Source organism: Solea solea, chromosome 9 (assembly GCF_958295425.1).
Source record: "Solea solea chromosome 9, fSolSol10.1, whole genome shotgun sequence".
Lineage (NCBI taxonomy): Eukaryota > Metazoa > Chordata > Actinopteri > Pleuronectiformes > Soleidae > Solea > Solea solea.
The window spans coordinates 11,357,266-11,378,147 of record NC_081142.1 but is presented as its reverse complement, the minus strand read 5'-3'; the positions used below and the strand labels follow the sequence as shown (position 1 = coordinate 11,378,147).

Here is a 20,882-nt window from a genome sequence, read left to right as displayed (position 1 = left end):
GGCGAACAAATGACAAGCATTCTCCACTGATGCAAGCTCAGTTAATTTGATTACTTTCAATTCGTTGAGAGTAACTCTTGTGATAGGAAAACAAGGCCTGCCACTTGAAAATGGACTTGTTTTCATAATAAGCCTTTAAACCTCAGGGGAATAGAAGAACAACGCATATTAGGTTTAACGAGTCGCTTACTGACAAAGTGATGAATATCAGACAATTAAATAGACTGGATCGTCTGATTGCGCACGCTTAGTTTACAAATGTATGCGTCGAGACCTTGTAACTCTATACATTAATGTGAACATTAGCCTGCTGTGGAGTCAGAAAAACTCCATTGTTTATCCACAGCCTCCGCTTAGTTCCCTTATTTTCCTCGGCATAAATGAAGGTCATTTTCCCAGCACTGTTTTTATGCACATTAGAGAAAGTCTGAGTGCAATAAAATTATCAACCTGTGACTGACATTTTTATTGTGCAGCTCTCTCAGCTCCCCTTTAATCTCTGCAACATTTCACTGTGTGTACAAATGTCAGAAAAAAAGCTTTGGCGTGATCTTTGTCCTGGAATCAAAGTTACATAATGACTATAATGACTATATAATAACGTCTTGTTGTCTTTTTACCTGCATCTTTCTTCTGTAACCCACCTGCTGCCTCCCTGCACCTGCCAGTCCTAGACGTGTACGTGCTCAGCACAGACGGCCAGGTTCAGGATTTTAAATTCCCACAATCCAGTAAGGGTGGGATCTCAATCCAGCTCTCGGCCAACACTGTGAAGCTCAACAGCCGGAATGGTAAGCTCTCCGTCATTTACCCATGAAAAAAGAGAAGAGAAAAAAGATGATGCCTTTTTCATCTAATATGACAAAGGGCTTATTCAGTGTTTGAGCAACGACAAAATGAATCTATGTGTGTATCAAAAGTGGAGAAACTCCCTCACACGGGAATGACTTTACTTAGTTTTATTCATGAGTGAACAACTTCTGGCTTCTTCAGGTTCACTCAGCTCAATTGGACAAGTACTCACATCTATTTATGTGACTTTTTCTCCCACTTCCACTCTAGTTTCCAGTCATGAATAGTATTAGTGGAGAAGCATGACAAGAGAGAGTCCTGTCATTTAAACGGATGCATATCAAATCTTTCAAAACTGACCTGGCACTAATTTGTAGCGCTGCATTCTTGTCGCGTACACTGAAATAAACCTCCGGACGACGCGATGCATTTTGATGTTTATGAAAGACAAACTGTGTACTGTTTACAATATTGCTACAGAACCCTGATTTTTTTCCTCATTCTCTGATGTCTTTTCGGTTTACAGGAGTCGCCAAGCTGGTTTTTGTCCTCTACAAAAACTTGGGCCAGTTCCTGAGTACGGAAAACGCCACCATAAAGATGGCCAACGAGGCTTATGGTCGTAACGTGTCGGTGGCTGTCAACTCCGACATCATTGCTGCCTCAATCAACAAGGAGTCCAGCCGTGTCTTCATTAATGACCCAGTGATTTTTACCCTGGAGCACATTGATGTGAGTCTCCCAGCTCGAATGAAACGAGAGGTCATATTTAAAAAAAAACTGCAGGAGGGAACATCCACAGTAGACAGAGATCTGCAATTTGAATTGTAAATGTCTGTCTGGGTCAGTCACCAGTTTATTTAAGTCATTGAACATCAAATTAAAGGAGTCTTTAGTGAATTCTTAATGAAAACTAATTCTTTAATCAACATTGGGATACAAATGATACCCATTTTCTTTTATAGTGGGGGAATTAGCTCCTAGATTAGCCATACAATCTAGGATGAAATTACTGGAGCACCAATTATCTTCCGTCTCTTAAAGTTGTCACGAGAGCTCCCAGAGGGCCATGTGTTACTCCATTCTTTATCAGAGAAATTGTGCAATTCCAAAGACATGCCGTCAAACAATTATGCGTCTCCATTATTAAGGCCTCAGCACAAGCAAGCATGCTTGGGTGTATTTTGCAAGCATGTGCCAAATGAGATACAACATATGAATTGCCTCATAAGAGCTGTGGAGTGAACAATCCTCATCCATGTCATTGTGGGAAAAAATGCTTTGTATGAGTAGGGGGTAAATGGCCTCCGTGTTCTACATGTACTTCAATTTCAGGCAGTCAATTATTTGGACACTTAACCATATCTCTTGTTATCTGCAGATGGAGCACTACTTCAATGCCAATTGCTCCTTCTGGAATTACTCTGAGAGGAGCATGATGGGCTACTGGTCCACCCAAGGCTGCAAACTCCTGGATTCCAATAAAACACACACAACCTGCTCCTGCAGTCATCTCACCAACTTCGCCATCCTCATGGCCCATCGCGAAGTCTCGGTATGTCTGTTTTTTTTGAATTTGTGCAGGTCAATAACCGTATCATAGATTTATAGATTATTCAAATGTAAAAAAGAAAAATGAGGATTTCCTTATTATTAAATCATTTTAAAATCTGAAAAGGAGTTGGTGATAAATAATACTATTTCAGCACCTCCTCGCAAACGGAATGTTTCTAACTTTTTAGAAATCAATTATAATATGTAATGGTTTGTCATTCACCTCCCCCAGGTCAACGATAGAGTCCATGAGCTACTGCTTACCGTCATCACCCGTGTTGGGATCGTGGTGTCCCTCGTCTGCCTCACCATCAGCATCTTCACCTTCTGCTTCTTCCGGGGCCTGCAGAGTGACCGCAACACCATCCACAAAAACTTGTGCATTAATCTCTTCATCGCTGAGTTAATATTCCTAATTGGTATCGATATGACGGAACCCAGGGTAAGCTGTGACGACTGCACCCTATTGATTCAGTTTTGATTCATTCCTTCTCTCTTTATCTTGTCTCACCCCCACACACACACACACACACACGACAAAGCAAAAGACCCTTTCAGGGTGAAATTGATGAGACTTAAAGCATTGTTTGTTTTTAACCTTCCCAGCTTGTCCCTGACGCTAGAGGGACAGCACCATTAATATACATTATTAAGGAGCCATGTCTTCCACCTGACAAGTCTATTTTTTTGCTTAAAGCTGCAGACACCGTGACTGCATCCCCATAAATGTTAACTTGTTTTTTCCATCAGTTTCTATAAGCACAAAAATACATTTAACAAACTTAATAATGTCCAGTGCTTAGCTACATGATTAAATCTACTTACTCACACCTCCAAAATATAAACATATAGTGATACCTAATATAGACACTTAAATTACTATTACATCAATGTCATTTTAATGTGTTTTAAGATGATGGGATATGTCATATTTACCTATCTGAGACTATGTGACACATTAACATTATTCCACACACTAACTGTGCTTCATTTGAATGGAAACTCCTTTCTGACGCCATTATATTGTTCAAATGTTCTGGTGTAGGTTGGATGTGCCATCATCGCAGGGATCCTTCATTTTTTCTTTCTGGCCTCGTTCTCGTGGATGTGTCTGGAGGGCGTCCAGCTTTACCTCATGCTTGTCGAGGTTTTCGAAAGTGAATACTCGCGGAAGAAGTACTACTACGTGTCCGGTTATCTCTTCCCTGCTATCGTGGTCGGCGTCTCTGCAGCCATTGATTACCGGAGCTATGGAACCAAGAAAGCGTGAGTGCTGCATTCTGAGACGTGCTGCACGCTGTGGTGTAGACTAACCCTGCCGTGTTTGTACGAAAAAGAAAATCTCCTCATAGTCTCTGCAAAAAACCTTCTGTGCATAATATACGGCGTCTGCTTCAGCTCTGACAGGAATGGGCAGCTGCTCAATTTTTATGTCATTTGAAAGTGGCTGACAGACTCAACACTGTGGTTTTAGGGGGCGCAGCTACATTAATGCCTTTCTGCTCAAAGACCCTCCTGTGACCTCTTGTTTGTAAATGCTCCCTTAAAGAGCAGAGCACCATGCTGAAAAGCCTTTTACATAGATTAATGGCCATAGCCCAGCTAAAACCCAGCTACTTGGGGTCGGCCCTCTGTTTTAATATTCAGCCTTTGATATGAGCGTTTAAATGTGCTCCAAGTTAAATATTAGCTCGAAATGATGCACTTAATATTACCAAAAACTACTTCAGCTGCAGACACAGAAATACAAAGCTGATATTTGTGTTGCTTCTCAAATCTGAAGTGTGTTTGTCCTTTGTCATAGGTGCTGGCTCAGTGTGGATAATCATTTCATATGGAGTTTCATAGGACCTGTCACCTTTATCATCATGGTAAGCCGTTTTCTTTTCGTTTGAATAACGAGACTGACAGAGTGAGGAAGGGACTGAGAGGGTGATAGGAATGAGATGATGGAGAGAGCTAAGGGAGGTGAGATGTTGAACTGAGGGACGAGTCAGCGGGATTTTTTGTGTGCTTTAAGTCTCATCGCGTGATGACAGGTTCATTTTGCAGCGAGGAAAAAAGATTTCGAGGCATTCTTCATTTCCCTCCTCTCACTGGCTGTGACAAGGATCAGGGTTTGATAATGTACTTTTTACGCATTTGCCCAACTCCCATGAAGTCTTACTTTACAGACCTTGCCAAATGGCCTTCAGGTTTACAATATTTAAGATTAAGGGGAAAGAGAGATTAAAAATCACCTCAAGGCTCAATTTTACAGCACATATAGTAAGATAGCACTGAAAGATTAAACAGCTTTGCTTTTTTTTTTTTTTTTTTTTCCTCACTCCTCCGCATCTGCCTGCCTGTGTGTTTGTCTGCCTGTAGTAAATAGCAGATGACAGTGTCGGGGAGAAGCAAAGGCACCTATCTGTTTGGTCAAGGACTATCAGGGGTGAAGGACATATAGAATATCATATTGACATATGCCCCATTGAGGCATGCAATTATTTACTGGTCATGACATTATTATCTTCTGCTCCACCGGAGAGGTTCAGAAGAATGACACCTTTGGGAGTCTTACCTCCCTGTGCAAAAAAAAAACAAAAAAAAAGAGGAAGAAAGCAGGTGATATTTCCCGGATACAGTATATACCACCATACTAGAGTATTGTCTTGCCCTCATGTTACACCAAAGGAAGAGGAAGCTTCTACAAACTTGTCTCACTGCTGTGGGAGGGGAGGGTGGCATTTGTTCAGTGCCGTGTTCATTATCCAGTATAATGCTTGGCACTGTATCTACACGTGCGCTGACCTCTGCTGAACGTCAAACTGACACTGAAAATATACTGAAGAGAAAGGGGCACCCATGTCAAATTCCGGCAAGTCTCTGCACACCATTGGCAGCCTGCGAGGAGCTTTGAAAGTGAAGTTATAGCTCTTTGTCTGTGTGGGAACAAAATAAATAAAAGATGAATCTGCACACTGGACTGCATTTCAACAGAGACATTGGTGTCATCCATCGTAGCATTCAAAAATGGAGGGGGGAAGACGAGATTGTGAAATGTCGGTTTCTCTTTTGTTTTTACTGATTTTTCTCTCTCTAGTGTTTCTAGTGAGTATATAATTCAAGGAACGCTAAAATGACTTAGAAGCAGACACATCGCTCCCTGTCCATCGTTCAAAATGTGCCTGCAGTGGAAATTATGATCGGGATCCCCGATGGTGATGGCCGGGAGAGATAGACTCATGACCCTGTGAGGAGCTCATGTATTGTAGCCGAGCTAATGTGTGACAGCAATGAGGTTCTGCTGCACAGACTCAGGCTTCACAAACGGCTTCTGTGGTTCGGTGCAACAATTGACTCAAAAAGACAAAGTGCTGTGGAAAGGAGCATCTCAGGGGAACATGCAGGAACAAGGTTTGTCTACACGATCCGTGACCCTGGTTTCTCTACAAATTGGCTATGTCCTTGGCAATGAGGGAACACGAGAGAAGGAGAAAAAGAACATAAACAAGAATAGAGAGGGGGTGGAAAAAACAGTGCTGCTTCGGTTCATGTCGAGATTACCCACATGGCACCCTGACCATGTTTGTGCCAAGTAACATTGGTTTTGACCTGGGGTGGTCATGCCCGTTTCTCATCCTTTTGTTCCTCCTTGTCCTTTTATTCCTTCTCTTTTTTTTTTTAATTTTGGCTGAAACGGCTTCCAAATACGGACTGAAAACAAAAGCTGGAGGAAGCCATTTAGATCCTTTTTCTGAGGCTGTGGTTGCCCTGTCTCTGGGCACAGGGGGTATTAGCTCCATGAAAAGCGAACATGGAAGTAATGAGTGGTGGGGGGAGCCATTAGTATGCTTGAAATAGCTTCAACATAAGACCTCTTGGATCATGACATGTCGCGAGCAGTTCTTATCATCCGGACAGCTCCATCTGCACCTTTAATATTTTATCCCCGGCAGTTCATTTGGAGTTCAGTGTGTACACACACAGTCCAGTTCAGGGGGGGGGGGGAGAAAAAAAAAGCTTTCTCCTCTGTCCCAGTGTGGCGAGGTGCTTCTGCATGGCTTGCAGTGATGATTCAGAGACGGAGAGATAGAGTGCAAGATCGAGGCGAGGCAGCGCCGCTCCAGCGAGGGGGGATCCCCACGGGAAGGGCTGAGAAAGCATGTCGGTGGGGGTAGGAACATGTGCCGTGCTGCTAGGTTACTTTAAAGTACTGCGTCCCTCTCCTCTGTCTCATTGGATCCATGTCACCACTTCAGGCTGTGTGAAAGGGGTTTTTAAAAGTCCTCGCCCCTCCTGTTACTCCTCCCTCCCCCACTGTTTGACTCACGCAGGCAACTGATAGAAATGATGGCTGATAGCTGCGAAACAAAACATTGTTTCAGCACCATCTGTGAAATAAAAGAAGGTTCACAATTCAGAGGGTTTTCTTTTCCACCCCCTTTTTTTTTTCTTTCTCACTGCCTGGGTTATTGTGTGCGACTCCATGAGCTGATTGCATGTGGAGGAGTGATGTATTGATCACAGGCAGTCTTTTGATAGCAGTGTGCGCCAGAACATGGATAATTCCTGTGCAAGAGTGAATGGCCGTGGTCTGAGTCCAGCTCATAAAGGTCATTCATTTATTTCATGCCCTTATGATGGCAATTCATCTCATTTTCCACCTTTCTGACGGTATCCTAGTGTTTAAGGTGGTGTGTGTGCGTTCTTATGACATTGTTATTTAGTCGTTCATGTAGCACAAAGACACTGTGCGTTTTACACGTTTGTCTGCTGTAGTTTTGTATTTGTCCAATCCTTTGATGTGCACCACTGGAGACACATTTATTTTTTTTTTGCTTTCTCTGATACTCCCTGACATCATTTATACATGGCTGGCTCGCAGTACAAACACAGTCTGGTGCGTCTGCTGTGAGTGCATGTACATGCTGTGTCAGGGACTAGTTTGCCACAGAAGAACTGTTTTTGAAGTAAATTATTTTGAGCAGCTCCTCGCTGGCCCATCCGGCCTTTGTGTGTCAAAATCACACTATTGATTTTTAAGGCGTAGTGCGTACAAATGCACCGAGAAACACGCCGCATATTAGTATCCTTGACTCAACCTGACACGTGCCACTGGTTCTTAAAGATTTAGTACATTAAATCAAGCAAGTAAATGCTTTTACCCTCACCCCCTTTCCCCATTTCTGCACAGAAGAACTTAAAAATGATACCTTGGTACCTGGTCATACCTTATAATATTTCCCTCTGCTTAAATAGCACAAAAAAGATGATATGCATTTGTCGCACCAGAGGTTTTCTTGTTCCTCCTGTTCCTTTCACTCCCTTGTGACTTTGCCAGACTGTTACTTTTTCTTTTTTCTTTTTCTTTTTTTGTACTCTGATGGATTTTAATGCATTTCCATGCTCTTATTGATATAGAATGACACTAAATTTGGCGCCAGTCAGCCCGTCTGAGCCCGGCTGGAACGATAGATGTTTATTGGATTAGTCTGTGGACATGCAGAGATTTGAAGGCTCTCCCCTTTTAATATATTTTATAGACAAATTAACAGGTTTTTTTTCCCCCTCTCCCTCTCTCTGTGTGCTGTGTCTTGAGTCATACATCTTCATGCATTAACGCTACTATTACTCTGTTTTGACAGCTCAATCTCATCTTCCTGGTCATCACTATGTACAAAATGGTGAAGCACTCTACCACCCTGAAACCAGACTCTAGCCGACTGGAGAATATAAAGTAAGTAAAGTGACTGAACACGCTGAACACCACTATAAAACTTCCCAATATAACGCTGCTAATGCCCTCCAGGAGAATAAGGCTCTTTTACTCTTGAGGTAATGATGTTTTATTTTTTTTCTACTTAATCATATTTCATAGGAAAAAAAAAAAAATTAGGTGTTACACCTCAAAGCCGAGTTTCTGTGCTGGACGAGTGAGTGAATGTTTGAAATATCTAACGTCTGTTTTCAGGGGGTCGTTGTTGTTTTTTTTTTTAAATCATCCAGCTCAAATGGATTTAACAGAAGGATGCAGTACTTTTGACCGCAAAGATCTAAAATGTAATGCAGATTTGGATTTTGACTTTTGGCATGACTCTGCTTGTCATGATGGCTACATAAACTCCGTGAGTCATCTTTTCATCCTTTGTTGTTTTCGCTCCAAGCCACTCGCCGCAGAGCTGCACTGGCATGACACACATCGCTCTGCGCCGGCTTCAGCCGAACTATGAGCCGTCGGTTCTTGTAGGGTGGGGTACAGTGGAACAGCTACCATGTGTGTGTCAGTGCTGCTGGAACATGTCAAACTTTCTTTTTCTTTAATAGATCTCAGCTTCTAACCCCCAGAAAGGAAAAAAAATTCCTTCACAACACAGCAGCCACCGTCACCCCCACCACCATCCCACTTAGAGTTGAAGCTTTCTGAGCGGCATCAACATTTTTGATCGTGTTGTGCTTTGAGTTCTCAGAGGCACTAATTGTTTTGTTTTGTTTTACTTGTGTATGTGCTTATGTGAAAACAATAGCTATCGCTGTTTACTTCAGAATCATTTTCCAGGCTTTTTCCATTCGGTGTCACATGATTCCATTTCTCCAAAAAAAAAAAAAGAAACCACAGCCAAGTCCTAGTTTTTTTCATTATATTTCCATTATACAACTTCCACAACTTGGTAAAGAAGCATCACTGTTATTTTGCCATTTTGGCAGTGTGATAAAACTGCAATCAGGAAAAACAATCAGTGAAGGGCTTATTTAGACATTTTGGTTTGTTTGAGATAGATTACTCCCTTATCAAGACAACCACAACAGAATTAAGCACAGTGACACTCAGCTCTGTGTGCATTTGCTCTTCTATGTTGGAAAGGATTTCTCTTACGTGTGTGCATTGTGCAGAAATGTTGTATTAATAGCTGTTTCTTTGTGATCCTTTGCTGTTTATTGTGCCAAAGTTAGTTTCGCAGCGTTGTGACTGCATGTTGCATGTAAATGCCAAGTTAACGCACACCCTCTCCTTTATCTCCTGCCATTCTCTTCTTCTCTCTGTTCCGTGGTCCGCACCAGTAATTATCGCGTTTGTGACGGCTACTATAATACCGATTTGCCTGGGTAAGCTTTTACTGCACACCTCAGATAACTTTACCCACACAAGTTCACACGCACACATATATACAGAAGCAGGAATGTAAAATTCAGCCACAGACAGTGTGCTTTGACCAATTCGTAAGTTGAGCTACCAGCAGCAAACAGCACACAACTTGCACTGCCTCCCCTGATTCCCCTTGGATCAAAGTTGAAGTTATCTCACTCAAATGCCGACTAACCCAGGCCGTGTTGGCCTCTGATCTAATTGTGTTTCTCTCTTCCTGCTCATCATGCTCTCTAGCTATGAAGATAATAAACGGTTTATCAAGTAAGCACATGTTGCAAAACACGTCCGTTCTCCAGCCTGCAGTTTATTTTCTCTCCTCTCTCGTTTATTCTTTCTTTTCCGTTTGACTTTTTCTTTTGCCAGTCCATCTCCTTCCCAAACTACAGCTTCACCCACCGCCCGTGTCACCGTTCACCGTGTCCATCGTCTTGGAATCCAGTGCTGTCGTTGTTTTTGTTGTAGTTGATGATGGTGGTGGTGGTGATGCTGTGCGTGTGTGTGTGTGTGTGAGCATTGAGCTGAGACCACTGCAAGTGTCTGAAGGCTCCACAGGACCTTCACACACAAGGCAGGGAATCTCCCCTTTTTTCCTTCTCTTTCCACGTCTGCTGAGTTCTCCAGTTCTGACGACACACTCACTAGATAATACTTAGCATGTGGTCGTATGCTGTGCTCTCTGATTACGCCGGTCTGTATGCGTTTAGTCCTAAAAAAGTAATTTATATTTTTGCCTCCCTCTTGTCTGTTTGACGACAGGAATTACATTGATGTTTGGACTTAGACTGTGTGTGTGAATGGAGGGGTGGGGACAGTGGGGAAGCGGTTTTTGCTAGTTTCAATTGTATTGGTGATTGCAAATCCCAGTTATTATACTGTCACTGAATGCCTCTCATGGAGAACTCTCCTTTTTCTTTTCTTTTTTTTTTCCCCTCCTTATTTGTCCTATTTGTAGATCCTGGGTCATGGGAGCATTTGCTCTGATGTGTCTGCTGGGCCTGACGTGGTCCTTCGGTCTCTTCTTCATCAATGAGGCCTCGCTTGTCATGGCGTACCTTTTCACCATATTTAACACCTTCCAAGGAATGTTCATCTTCATCTTCCACTGCCTCCTTCAGAAAAAAGTAAGCTGCTTGCCATCCACACTGCTCCAGAGAACTGTGGTGAAAGGCCGTCAAGGCCAAGCGCTTACAGCGGCATGTCAAAATCCGCCGGCCTACCGCATGCTGAAACACTTGCTTGCTTGAAGTCATGTGTAAAGTCAACATTCTATGTAAACATGCGGCTCTTTGCTCATGCAGGTACGCAAAGAGTACAGCAAGTGCTTCCGCCACACGTACTGCTGCGGAGGGCTGCCAACCGAGAGCTCACATGGTTCTGCAAAGACGTCCACCGCGCGGACCAGTGCACGTTACTCCTCTGGTACACAGGTAGAGCCACCTTTTCACATCTATAGAGTCAAACCAGAACAGCACAACGTTCCAGAGGTAGATCAAGAGACACAATCCTAATGGCACATTTTACAAGCGGCATCTGCTGCACTGCATGAGTACCTTTCTTCTTGTTTTGCCCCTTTAGCACTTATGTAATGCTTTTTTTTTCCAACGTCACACGCATGGGAAATAGTGCCCGCATAATATGTAAAGAACAAACCACATTTGCTCTATCACTTTATACTAACGGCTAATAATCATCATTAGACCATACACCCAGATGTGCTGGAAGGAACACCTTATTATTTAAGGTACTCATGCCTGGAGCTCAAGTTGACTTGGATGAGAGAACTTTTTTTTAAAGAAACACTGGCGACAGAGGAAGATGGCACAAGTGCTGCCCTTGCCTGCATATGAGTGGGGAGTGATACATACTGTATATAGAAATAAATGAAGGTTGCTCTGAAAAGTGAGCGGGCTTGTGTTTAGTCCTAATGACTGACCCTTCTTGACCTGACAGAGTCGTATCAGGAGAATGTGGAATGACACCGTAAGAAAGCAATCAGAGTCGTCCTTTATCTCAGGTGACATCAACAGCACCTCCACCCTTAACCAAGGTCAGTTCACGCCTCTTCACAAGCACACCTATGCACACATTTCATCATCATCATTCTGCTAAAAATATCTCCTTCAAGTACCAATGATCTCACACCGCCGTGCAGGATCCTTCCTTGGTGAGCATAATGAACGCCTTCTGTTGGAAAACACAAAGCCGTGCAGTTTAAGGAGAAGGGGATGAAAAAGACCTATGCCTTTAGTTCGGTCTCCCTCTTCTGCCAGCGGAGGATTAAGAAAAATCCCTCCTCAAATACTCTGTGCGCTGTCAGTCGGAGCTGGTAACGTCAGTCTTAAATTGGGGCACGGCTCGACGAATGTTTTTATTTAAAGTGATGGCTGTTGAGAGCTCATACCCCAAGCTCAGGGGAAACATGGACACAACTAAAAACGGGGCATGGGGGGTAAAGTTTTATGACAGGCGAATCTTAACGCACAAAAAGGGGCCATTTGTTGCCAGGCGTAAAAGGTGGCCTCTGTTACTTTGCAGAGAGATTTATGAAGGAGGGAGAAAACTGTCATTTATTATTTAGCCTGAGCACAAATATGGTGATGAGAAGATGATGTTCAACTCTGGCCGACCTGGGGTGCTTAGTGTGTTGTTAGGCTTTCTGCTGCCTCTGAAATGGCTTTCCAGGCATGCAAAGGAAGACAGGGTTTACTCTGCCTTCACTTTCTTTCTTTCTTTCTTTACTTATTAATTAATTGTTTCCCTGTCATGTTCCACAAGGTTAAACAAGAACACCTCAGGCTTCGAAGTATATTATGACTCATTGATATATCAGTAATAATATAGAAGTAAGTTTTCTTTTCTTTTTTTTTTTTGTTCCTACACCATTTCCAGGAGCTCTTAATGTAAAGGTTGGATATTGATCACTGTGGGGTGTAATAGCCTGGTTACCCAGGAGAGTCGGTGCACTAAAGCAGGGCTCTATCTTCTGGAAGCACTTCCCTGTCATTAAATTCATCCCTGGAGACTTTCCAACATGACAGATGGCATTTAACACAGGTGATAAATGGCAGCCGAACATCCTTAAAACATACTGGAAACTGGTGCGGTGGGGGAACCTGAAAGGATAAAAAAGCAACGGCCAAATATAAATTTAAATGAAGAATTTGATCTGAGAAACTTAGAAGGAGTCTGATTTTGACATTGGGCAGATTTTACGTTTGGACCGTCTTCAAATAGGGAAACATTTCACATATCACAGGATCATTCATAGGTAAAAGGAGACTTTTGTTTTAAAGTGATATACAATATGTTCCAAAAGAAATAAATAAAAATGACTTATGAAAAGCACAAGGTGCAATAATGAGCGCACTCTCTCTTGTAATGGATTCGGTTGTGACTGAACTGCAGCACACATAAAAAATGTACTTGAAATCAGAAACACCTGCTATTTACAGTTGATCAATGTGAGGAAGGCGTGCGATTATTTCGGGCATTTGCAGACGTCAGCGGCTTTGTTGCTTCCCAAACTTAAATCACTGGTTCTCAACTTCAAAATAAACACCCCAGTTTCAGATGTTGCCCACACGACGCCACGTCCCCTTGAAAGACGAACTTACTGAACAAGTCCTTCATTTCTTTTCCGTCATTAATCTTTCTGTCACTTTCTGTCACAAACTTATCTGCTCCTCTTCTGTCTTGCCATTCCAGGAATGACTGGGAATTATCTACTAACAAATCCACTCCTTCGACCACAAGGCACTAACAACCCTTATAACACCTTACTGGCCGAGACAGTCGTATGTAACACCCCCACGGCTCCAGTGTTTAACTCGCCAGGTGCGCTTCCTTAATACTTTTATCATGCTTTCACTCTCTCTGCCTCCTCTCTGTCTTTCTCTCCCTCTTTGTGTCTTGGACTGAGTATACAGTCAGCCAAATTAATAGCGGGATGTTTTGCAGTATCACCTTTCCCTCTAGATCATTGTCTTCCAAATATTTGATCCAGTGCTCATTTTTTGTGTGTGCGTGCAAAAAAAAAAAAGAAAACGAACCACGGTGTGTGTCCGTGTGAGAGAATATGCAGACGTTTTCATGTCGGGCAGAGATTTTTGTGGTTTGTTTAAATCCAGCCTCTCTGCTCATATTTCTCTGAACTGGACATAATGATTAAGATGGTAAAGAGATACTGCACATTCTGCCGTGAGATCATGTAAACAGTGGTGTAGACTTGAAGCTACAATATAAACGGCGTAATTATTAAGATTTATGGTGGCGAATTTATCAGGTGATTTGTTACTCGTGCTTTTGTGGGAGTTTTCCCCACTTAAACACGGATCAACGTGAAAAAGCACTGAGATGTCTTATGTATGAAAATGTTTACAGCTAATCCACGTGCACATATTATGAAAAACACTGAAGGGTGTATCTGTGGGAAATGTTGTGTGATGCTTGTTTTCTCTTCTGTCATGAAACTGAAACGGCATTTTTGTGTCATGTTTTGTGCTCTTCCCCTCTGCGTCCCTCTAGTGACCTACAGAGAGACAAGTATGGGAGTAAAACTTAACTTTGCCTATCAAATGTAAATTTTTTTCAGCATGCTTTTTAAAAACAACCAAACCCCCCCCCCCCCCGGCACAATCACTGGTTTACTTAAGACCATTAACACACACTCAGTGAGCAAGTGGTTCACAAAACGACCGACCCAAATTTCGACTCTTATCTGGGAAAAAAAAAGAAAGAAATGCAACATTTCTTCAAGCATTTTGAATAAATAACCTTTGAGATCTGACAGCTTTATCACAAATACCCATTACTCTGCTTCTCTGTCTCTTCTGCCTAATTTGTGAATTTAATAGACCAACATGTGTTGCTTTTTTTTTTCTTTTCTCCCCCCTCTAAAAGAAAAGAGCATTTTTCAAAAAGGTTTATTTATCCTTCCTTTTTTTTTTCTTTTCCTTTTCACTTTTCTTTTCTCTCTAAGTGTCGATCCTCCTGTGGCACTCGGCGATCTCAGTGTCCTGTAGTATTTCCGTCACACCTTTCCTGACAGCACCTGTCACCGGACACTAAATTGCCTCCTGTTGGCATAAACACATGGATGTCATGGCAGCGGCTGTTTGTTATGTTTTATTCCCCCTTTCTCTACTATTTTTTAAACTTTAAATGCCACATTTCATTTAATTCCCAATAAGCTGTGCAAAATCCGCACCTTTAACATCACTGCTACAATCTCGTATCACTCATTTTTTTAATCAAATTTTCACATCTGTTGTTCTTCATGGAGGCTTGTCAGCCATAACAGAGCACATTTTTCCTTTATCTCCACGCTCAATCACGGCATCACTAATATTTATCCTTTTTGCTGCTGTTCTCCATGACCTCCATGCTTTAAGAAATTCCTAACATGACCGCGTCTGACCTGTGCAGCGGCTTTGTTTTTCTTGAGCTGTTCTGCTAGTGGCCCGGGTCTCTCTGGGAACTGTCACTGTGACGGATGCCAAGTGCCGGGCTGCGGGCGCTCTCTGACCTTTGCCAGCTCTCGGGCGCATAAGCTGCCGACAAATGCACAGAAACTGTGGCAGTACAAACAAACCCAAATAAATAGATAAATAAATAAATAAATAACCAAACAGGGAAAAAAAAAAAATAAAAATAGTAGCTGTTGGCATTAATTCATCAAAGGAAAAAAAATGGTGTTATGCTTATTTATTTCATTTGCTGAACCCTTGCTCTTGCTAAGTTTTACTTTTGTGTTTTTGTTGTTTTTTTGAGTGATTCTTCTTCATGTTACAATAAATCATTTTACTTTCTTTTGTACATCAGCTGCTCTTAGACCAGATAGCCTGAGCAGACAGACATGATGTGAGTTGTCTTAAGTGAGTCTTTTCACCTGCTGTGTGTGGTGATGGTGGAGTGCTGCTTGTGGGCTCCCCTTTGTAGTGAGAGCGACGATGGCTGCCTCATGTTGATACACGACTACTTTCCCTTTTGTTTGTCCATGTAATCTTTTCCCATCTCTGTCTTTTTCCTTTCCTTTGGCACATTCAACCTATTAGTTGCTAGAAAACTGCGTGTTGTAGCTTGCCCGTTTGTGGCTCCATACTTGTGGACATCCACTTTTGCCCCGTGTATTGTGATGGTGATTACTGTCTCAGCTCATTGCCTTAATGTTGTTTGGGATCTTTTTCATTGCATTGTCACTTTTGTGGCAGACTAAAAATGCACAATGCTCCGCTTAACTCCAAGCAATTTTCAAAAAGGGAAAGTCGAAATGTATATATGAGAAAGTAAAATGATTTCTCATTGCGACGAATGCATGCCTGTATATTGTATGTCAAGGATTGTGCCTACTAACGAATTAATGGCATGGCTTAATTTGACTTGAGTTTTTTTTGTGTTTTTTTTACGTGAAACTGCATCCTAAACAGCATTAAACTGTGTTTTGTTTCTTTCATGGTCATTGGTATTGACTAATGCAAACTCCCCTCACATATCCTTCTCTTTCCAGGGCACTCACTGAACAATGCGGTGAGGGATACAAGTGCAATGGATACTCTACCGCTAAACGGTAACTTTAATAATAGCTACTCGCTCCACAATGGGGACTTTGGCGACAGTGTGCAGGTAGTAGACTGCGGCCTCAGTCTGGACGATGCTGCCTTTGAGAAAATGATCATCTCCGAGCTAGTACACAACAACCTGCGTGCCTGTAACAAAAACCACCACCAACAGCAGCAGCACCCGAGTTTACATCATCCGCCCCATCAGCCGCCACCACAGTACCACCACCACCACCATCACCACCACGTGGAGCGGGCTCCACCCAAGGTGACAGTGATCGGCGGCAGCAGCAGCGAGGACGACGCCATCATGGCCGACACTTCGTCTTTGGTGCACATGAGTGACACAGTGGGTCTCAGGCTGCACCATCAGCAGGAACTGGATCCACCGCTCATCCCCCAGCGGACTCACTCCCTTCTTTATGCACCCCAGAAGAAAGTGAGGACTGACGGGGGAGTTGATACCTTTGTCAGCCAGCTGACGCCCACCGACCCCGACGATAGTCTGCAATCCCCAAACAGAGACTCCCTGTACACTAGTATGCCTAATCTGAAGGACTCGCCGTACCCGGAGAGCAGCCCTGATGTGGTGGAGGACCTGTCCTCTTCTAGGAGTGAGAATGAGGACATTTACTACAAGAGCATGCCTAACTTAGGTTCTGGACACCAGCTCCAGGCCTATTACCAGATAGGCCGAGGGAGCAGTGATGGTTACATTATTCCCATCACTAAAGAGGGCTGCATCCCCGAGGGCGATGTGCGGGAAAGACAGATGCAGTTAGTGACAAGCCTTTAAATGTATTTAAATCATCTCCGAATCTCCTCCTGCACCTTTTGCAGCCTTTTCCTGTTGAAGGATACACGAGGGAAGGACGAGAAGGGAGGGAAAGGGAAGAGTTTGTTTTATGTTTGAAGAGAGAGATTAGAAGCCCCGTCACTCACATCGGCCATTTACAAGCCTCCCTTCCCTCATCTGCATCGCCATTCCCAAACGTCCTTACAGACCAATAGACATGTTGCACAGCGACGGCCGTGCAAACGTTATTAAAAAGACTGTACATAAAATGCAGAGTCAGATTTTAAGAGACAAGCCAACTATGTATTTAAATGTGCTGCTGCTGTTGAATAATTGAGAAAAATTTAAGGTACAAAAATTAAAAAAATTTAAAGTTTTTAAAAAGACAAAAAAAAAGAAAGAAAGAAAGAAAGAAAGAAAGAAAGAATAATTACTGGCTACATCAGATCAGCAATTTCTCAGTCGAAAGGTTGTACATACACCCTCCAACATCCTCTTTGAAACAAGTTTGTTTGTTTGTTTTTTTTTTTCTGTTGTCTTTTTTATTGAAAACAAAACAACACACCAGGACCTGGACAATGTTTATGGAATTTTCCTTATTGGACTCTTACAAAAAGGAATATGAAGTACTGGTTGCCCAGAGTCATTCACCATGAATTCTGGATTGTATAACCACTAGCAATCAAGCCCCTGGCCTTATATTTTCTCAACTGTACATTGAACTGTTGTCAAGGAAAATGGCTGAAATATATATTTTGTTGTATTGCTAGTGTAAAATAAAAATCCATGGGGGAAAACCGTAAATATTGAACAAACCTTTTAACTGCAAAACTTTACGTTTCAGAGACTATTGTGTAGAAGTTGCACATATGTTATACAGTGTGTTTATGGTCTCACAAACTTCATTCTTGTTAGTATGTTTGAACATAAAAGCTTATGAAAAGAAGGATTGAGCAAAGATTACAAAGATGCATTCTCACTTTTTTCCCACTTGTGAACAGTGTTTTTTTTTTGTTTTGCTTAATAAGTTCCATGATACCATCCGTTGCAATATGTTTGTTATCAGCGTTATTTTTAGTAGATCGGGGGAGTAAAAACCCAGTAAAAGTGATTTTATGCATTGCACAGGTTTTTTTTTTTGTGTAATTCTGAATGAAATAGATCTTTTTAACAGTCATGGCAGAGTGATGGGCAACTTTCTATCATAAATGTAGTTCTTCCACCTGGTTTTGGACATTTTATTTATTAAAATCTTTCCAAAAAAGATCCTTGGGAAAATCTGTGAATATTTTCCAGCACTGGTATACATGCTGTACTGTAGCTCATGTTTTTTATGTAAACATGTTACCAAGGGGCTCGTCAATTAAGACTGATGTACAGTTCAACACTTGTTTAACAAATAAAATAAATGTGAGATTTTTGTCAATTGCCAGTTGCTTTTTAATGGGTTCTGTTTGGATTTTTTTTCTTCTTTTTTGTGCTATTTGAAGATCAAAACATACACCTTTGACTCAGGTCCTAAGCACCTTGAAAGATAAATAGGTGAATTTGCTTTTTTAATTCACATTTTTTATGTATTTTTTTTGGTTGTTATTGTTTGTTGTTTTGTCTGCTTTTCCTCAATCTCAGCAAAGTAGAGCTCATTTCACCGTCATGTGTTAGAGAAGCCAAATCTTTCCATGTGATTCAAAGATGAGAAAACTCAGGTAGGAAAACTGCATTGTAAATGTTCCGCTGTGTGGCTGTAACACTAATAAAGGTTCACGATTACACTGGTTCACAGCATTGTCCACTTAGTATATTATTGAATGAGCTCTGTAGTCCTGGTACTATTAAGAAGCCCGGCACGATGAAAAAAAAAAAGAAAAAAGAATCTTGTAAGATGTTGGCTTTAATGCCGTGTGGGAGTGGAAACACGTCCGCAGATATAACAAGCAGTCAATGCCACACTTGGCTGCTGTTGGAGAAATATATTAGATATAATATGTGAGTATGACCTGTATTTGCTCTAATTAACGCCTGCTACAGCTACTGCTGCTGCTGCCGCCGCTGACGCCTACAGTCCTGCACATCTTATGCCTCAGGTTGGCTAATGTTAGTTTATGAAGCATTTTAATGTAATTCTAGTCTAGGCAGAGTGACAGCTCTCAGCAGGGAAGCTGAAAATTGCACTGTTTACCATTTGGCACGGAAGGCAATGACTCAGAAGTTAGCGGGGGAAAAAAAAAATGCACTTTATGTCAGAGCCGGTGCACATAATGCTGTGTGGGCTTTGTGTTGTTTTGACTTTTTCAACAATTACGTGATATTTTGTGCAATTATCCAAGGCTCCAAATTGTTTCCAAAGAATTGTTTCTTCTTTTTTCTTTTTTTTAATCTCACCCCTTGAACGTCAGTTAGGAATCAAGTGTAGAGGTGATTGTTGATTGCTGAAATGGCACACTTAATGACGTGCATAATAATGAGGACGGGGAAAAAAATAAAAATAAAAAAATTATATTGATTTCCATCCTGCATTGTAAAAAACAAATACAGCCACAGTTGTTTGCGTGGGAGCCCTTGTTTGAATGCACAATGTGTCAAGAATACTTCTGAAAATACACACATACAAGTTTGACAAAAAATAATTGTAATCATTTTAATAAATAACCAGAGATGGCTCATTCAGCACATCACTAGTTTCACTGAATACTAAAATAGCTCTTTTTTAAACTTAAATTAAACCTTATTCTCTTCACCTGGAATAGAATCGAGTTGTTTCTGCAATGCATGATACTAAAATGCATTTCCAACACTTCTGTAGTAAGTCAGTAGTTCTCCTCGGCAGACATATAAATAGTTGCCACTCCTTTTCTTCACCCCCCTCTCTGTAGCTGCTCTCTGAATTTATTTTCATTATTAAGTGCAGGGAAATATGATCTCGGATTGGCTATTTTTCTGTACCGGGGAATGTGGACTCGGCACACTCTGGGTTTGCGTGTGGTCTTCTCACCATGCAGGAGCCTCTCTAATTCACCATCCATCGCTCAGGGAGTGACTCGCCCTTTGTCAAACATTGATTCAGAAGTAGGCCAGGTGCCGAGGGGCTGAGAGCTTGGATGCTCCCACAGAGGAGTAAGTCGTCCCCTGGAAACAGAGGTAGAGAACACCGTCAGCAGAACTGGGGTGAAACTGCTAACCGGCCATTTGTGATTGTCAAGTCAGAAGTAATTTTCAGGATCTAAGGAATATCTGTAGGATATGATGCAATTGCACGAAAGTGGTTTTTCTGTTGTTGAAATATTCTGTGTGTTTTTTTTTTTTTTTCTCAAATTCCAAAATGCTCTCAAGGTAAAATGTTTCTCTCTTGAAGACACAAATCAGTGCAGCTTTTCTTAAAAGCTCTTGGTATTCTTGGTCAAACAGAGATAAGACAAATTCCCCTAACTAAACTGTCCGAGATCAATTGTTTTATCAATCTAAATGAAATGTCAAGAATTGATTTAGTTAAATGAAAGACTGACACATTTGTGACTTTTACGCGATCCCATTTTTATGGACAGAAAAATCATGTTTATTAGAATAGAGCAGACCAGTGCCACATCTATAAAAAAAAAATAGATAAACATAAATTTAAATCAAGTGTAAAAGTGTCTAAATGCTAAAAACATGCGCGTACACATACACAAAGACATTTCACACACCACTGTTTTTATTGCACGGTCCCGTAAAATTAGCAGAGTTATTTAATTCAAGGTTCTCGTATAATTGCTTTTTATCGTTCATTCTCTTTGTCAGAGTTTTCAGACACTCTCTGCCTGAGGGCAGCATTTAGCTTTCGGGTGGGATGGATCTTCTGGGCGGTGGTGATGACCCACCGGAGCGCTTTCCTCTCCTGCGTTCTTGTGCAGCTGGCAAACCACACGCAGATGCAGTGTGTCAGTATGCTCTCCATGGAGCAGCAGCATAAAGACCCAAGCTTTTTTCCCTGAAGACCCTCAGGAAGTTGAGTCTCTGTTGTGCCTTCCTTGATCACTTGTGTGATATACAGTGTGTTATGATGGTCCCTTTA

At 41.8% G+C, this 20,882-nt stretch overlaps 1 protein-coding gene across 33 annotated transcripts in view; it reads left to right on the top strand.

The window, feature by feature from the left end:
• The window catches only part of adgrl2a (adhesion G protein-coupled receptor L2a), an 89,245-nt gene extending 70,634 nt beyond the window's left edge, over positions 1–18,611 (top strand). For 6 of the 33 annotated variants that reach the window (XM_058639231.1, XM_058639227.1, XM_058639229.1 and 3 more), the window contains 15 exons: positions 669–791; positions 1,319–1,524; positions 2,174–2,347; positions 2,579–2,788; positions 3,392–3,612; positions 4,151–4,217; positions 7,977–8,068; positions 9,391–9,435; positions 9,713–9,739; positions 10,431–10,599; positions 10,777–10,905; positions 11,429–11,525; positions 13,184–13,312; positions 14,003–14,020; positions 15,984–18,611. In XM_058639231.1, coding sequence (XP_058495214.1) covers positions 669–791; positions 1,319–1,524; positions 2,174–2,347; positions 2,579–2,788; positions 3,392–3,612; positions 4,151–4,217; positions 7,977–8,068; positions 9,391–9,435; positions 9,713–9,739; positions 10,431–10,599; positions 10,777–10,905; positions 11,429–11,525; positions 13,184–13,312; positions 14,003–14,020; positions 15,984–16,831 — 2,555 coding nt within the window. In that variant the 3' untranslated portion in view covers positions 16,832–18,611. Of the gene's footprint in view, positions 1–668; positions 792–1,318; positions 1,525–2,173; positions 2,348–2,578; positions 2,789–3,391; positions 3,613–4,150; positions 4,218–7,976; positions 8,069–9,390; positions 9,436–9,712; positions 9,740–10,430; positions 10,600–10,776; positions 10,906–11,428; positions 11,526–13,183; positions 13,313–14,002; positions 14,055–15,298; positions 15,352–15,983 lie in introns of all 33 variants that reach the window. The other 27 variants (XM_058639235.1, XM_058639233.1, XM_058639256.1 and 24 more) reach the window with 19 other exon arrangements.
• Positions 18,612–20,882: the final 2,271 nt, after the last annotated feature.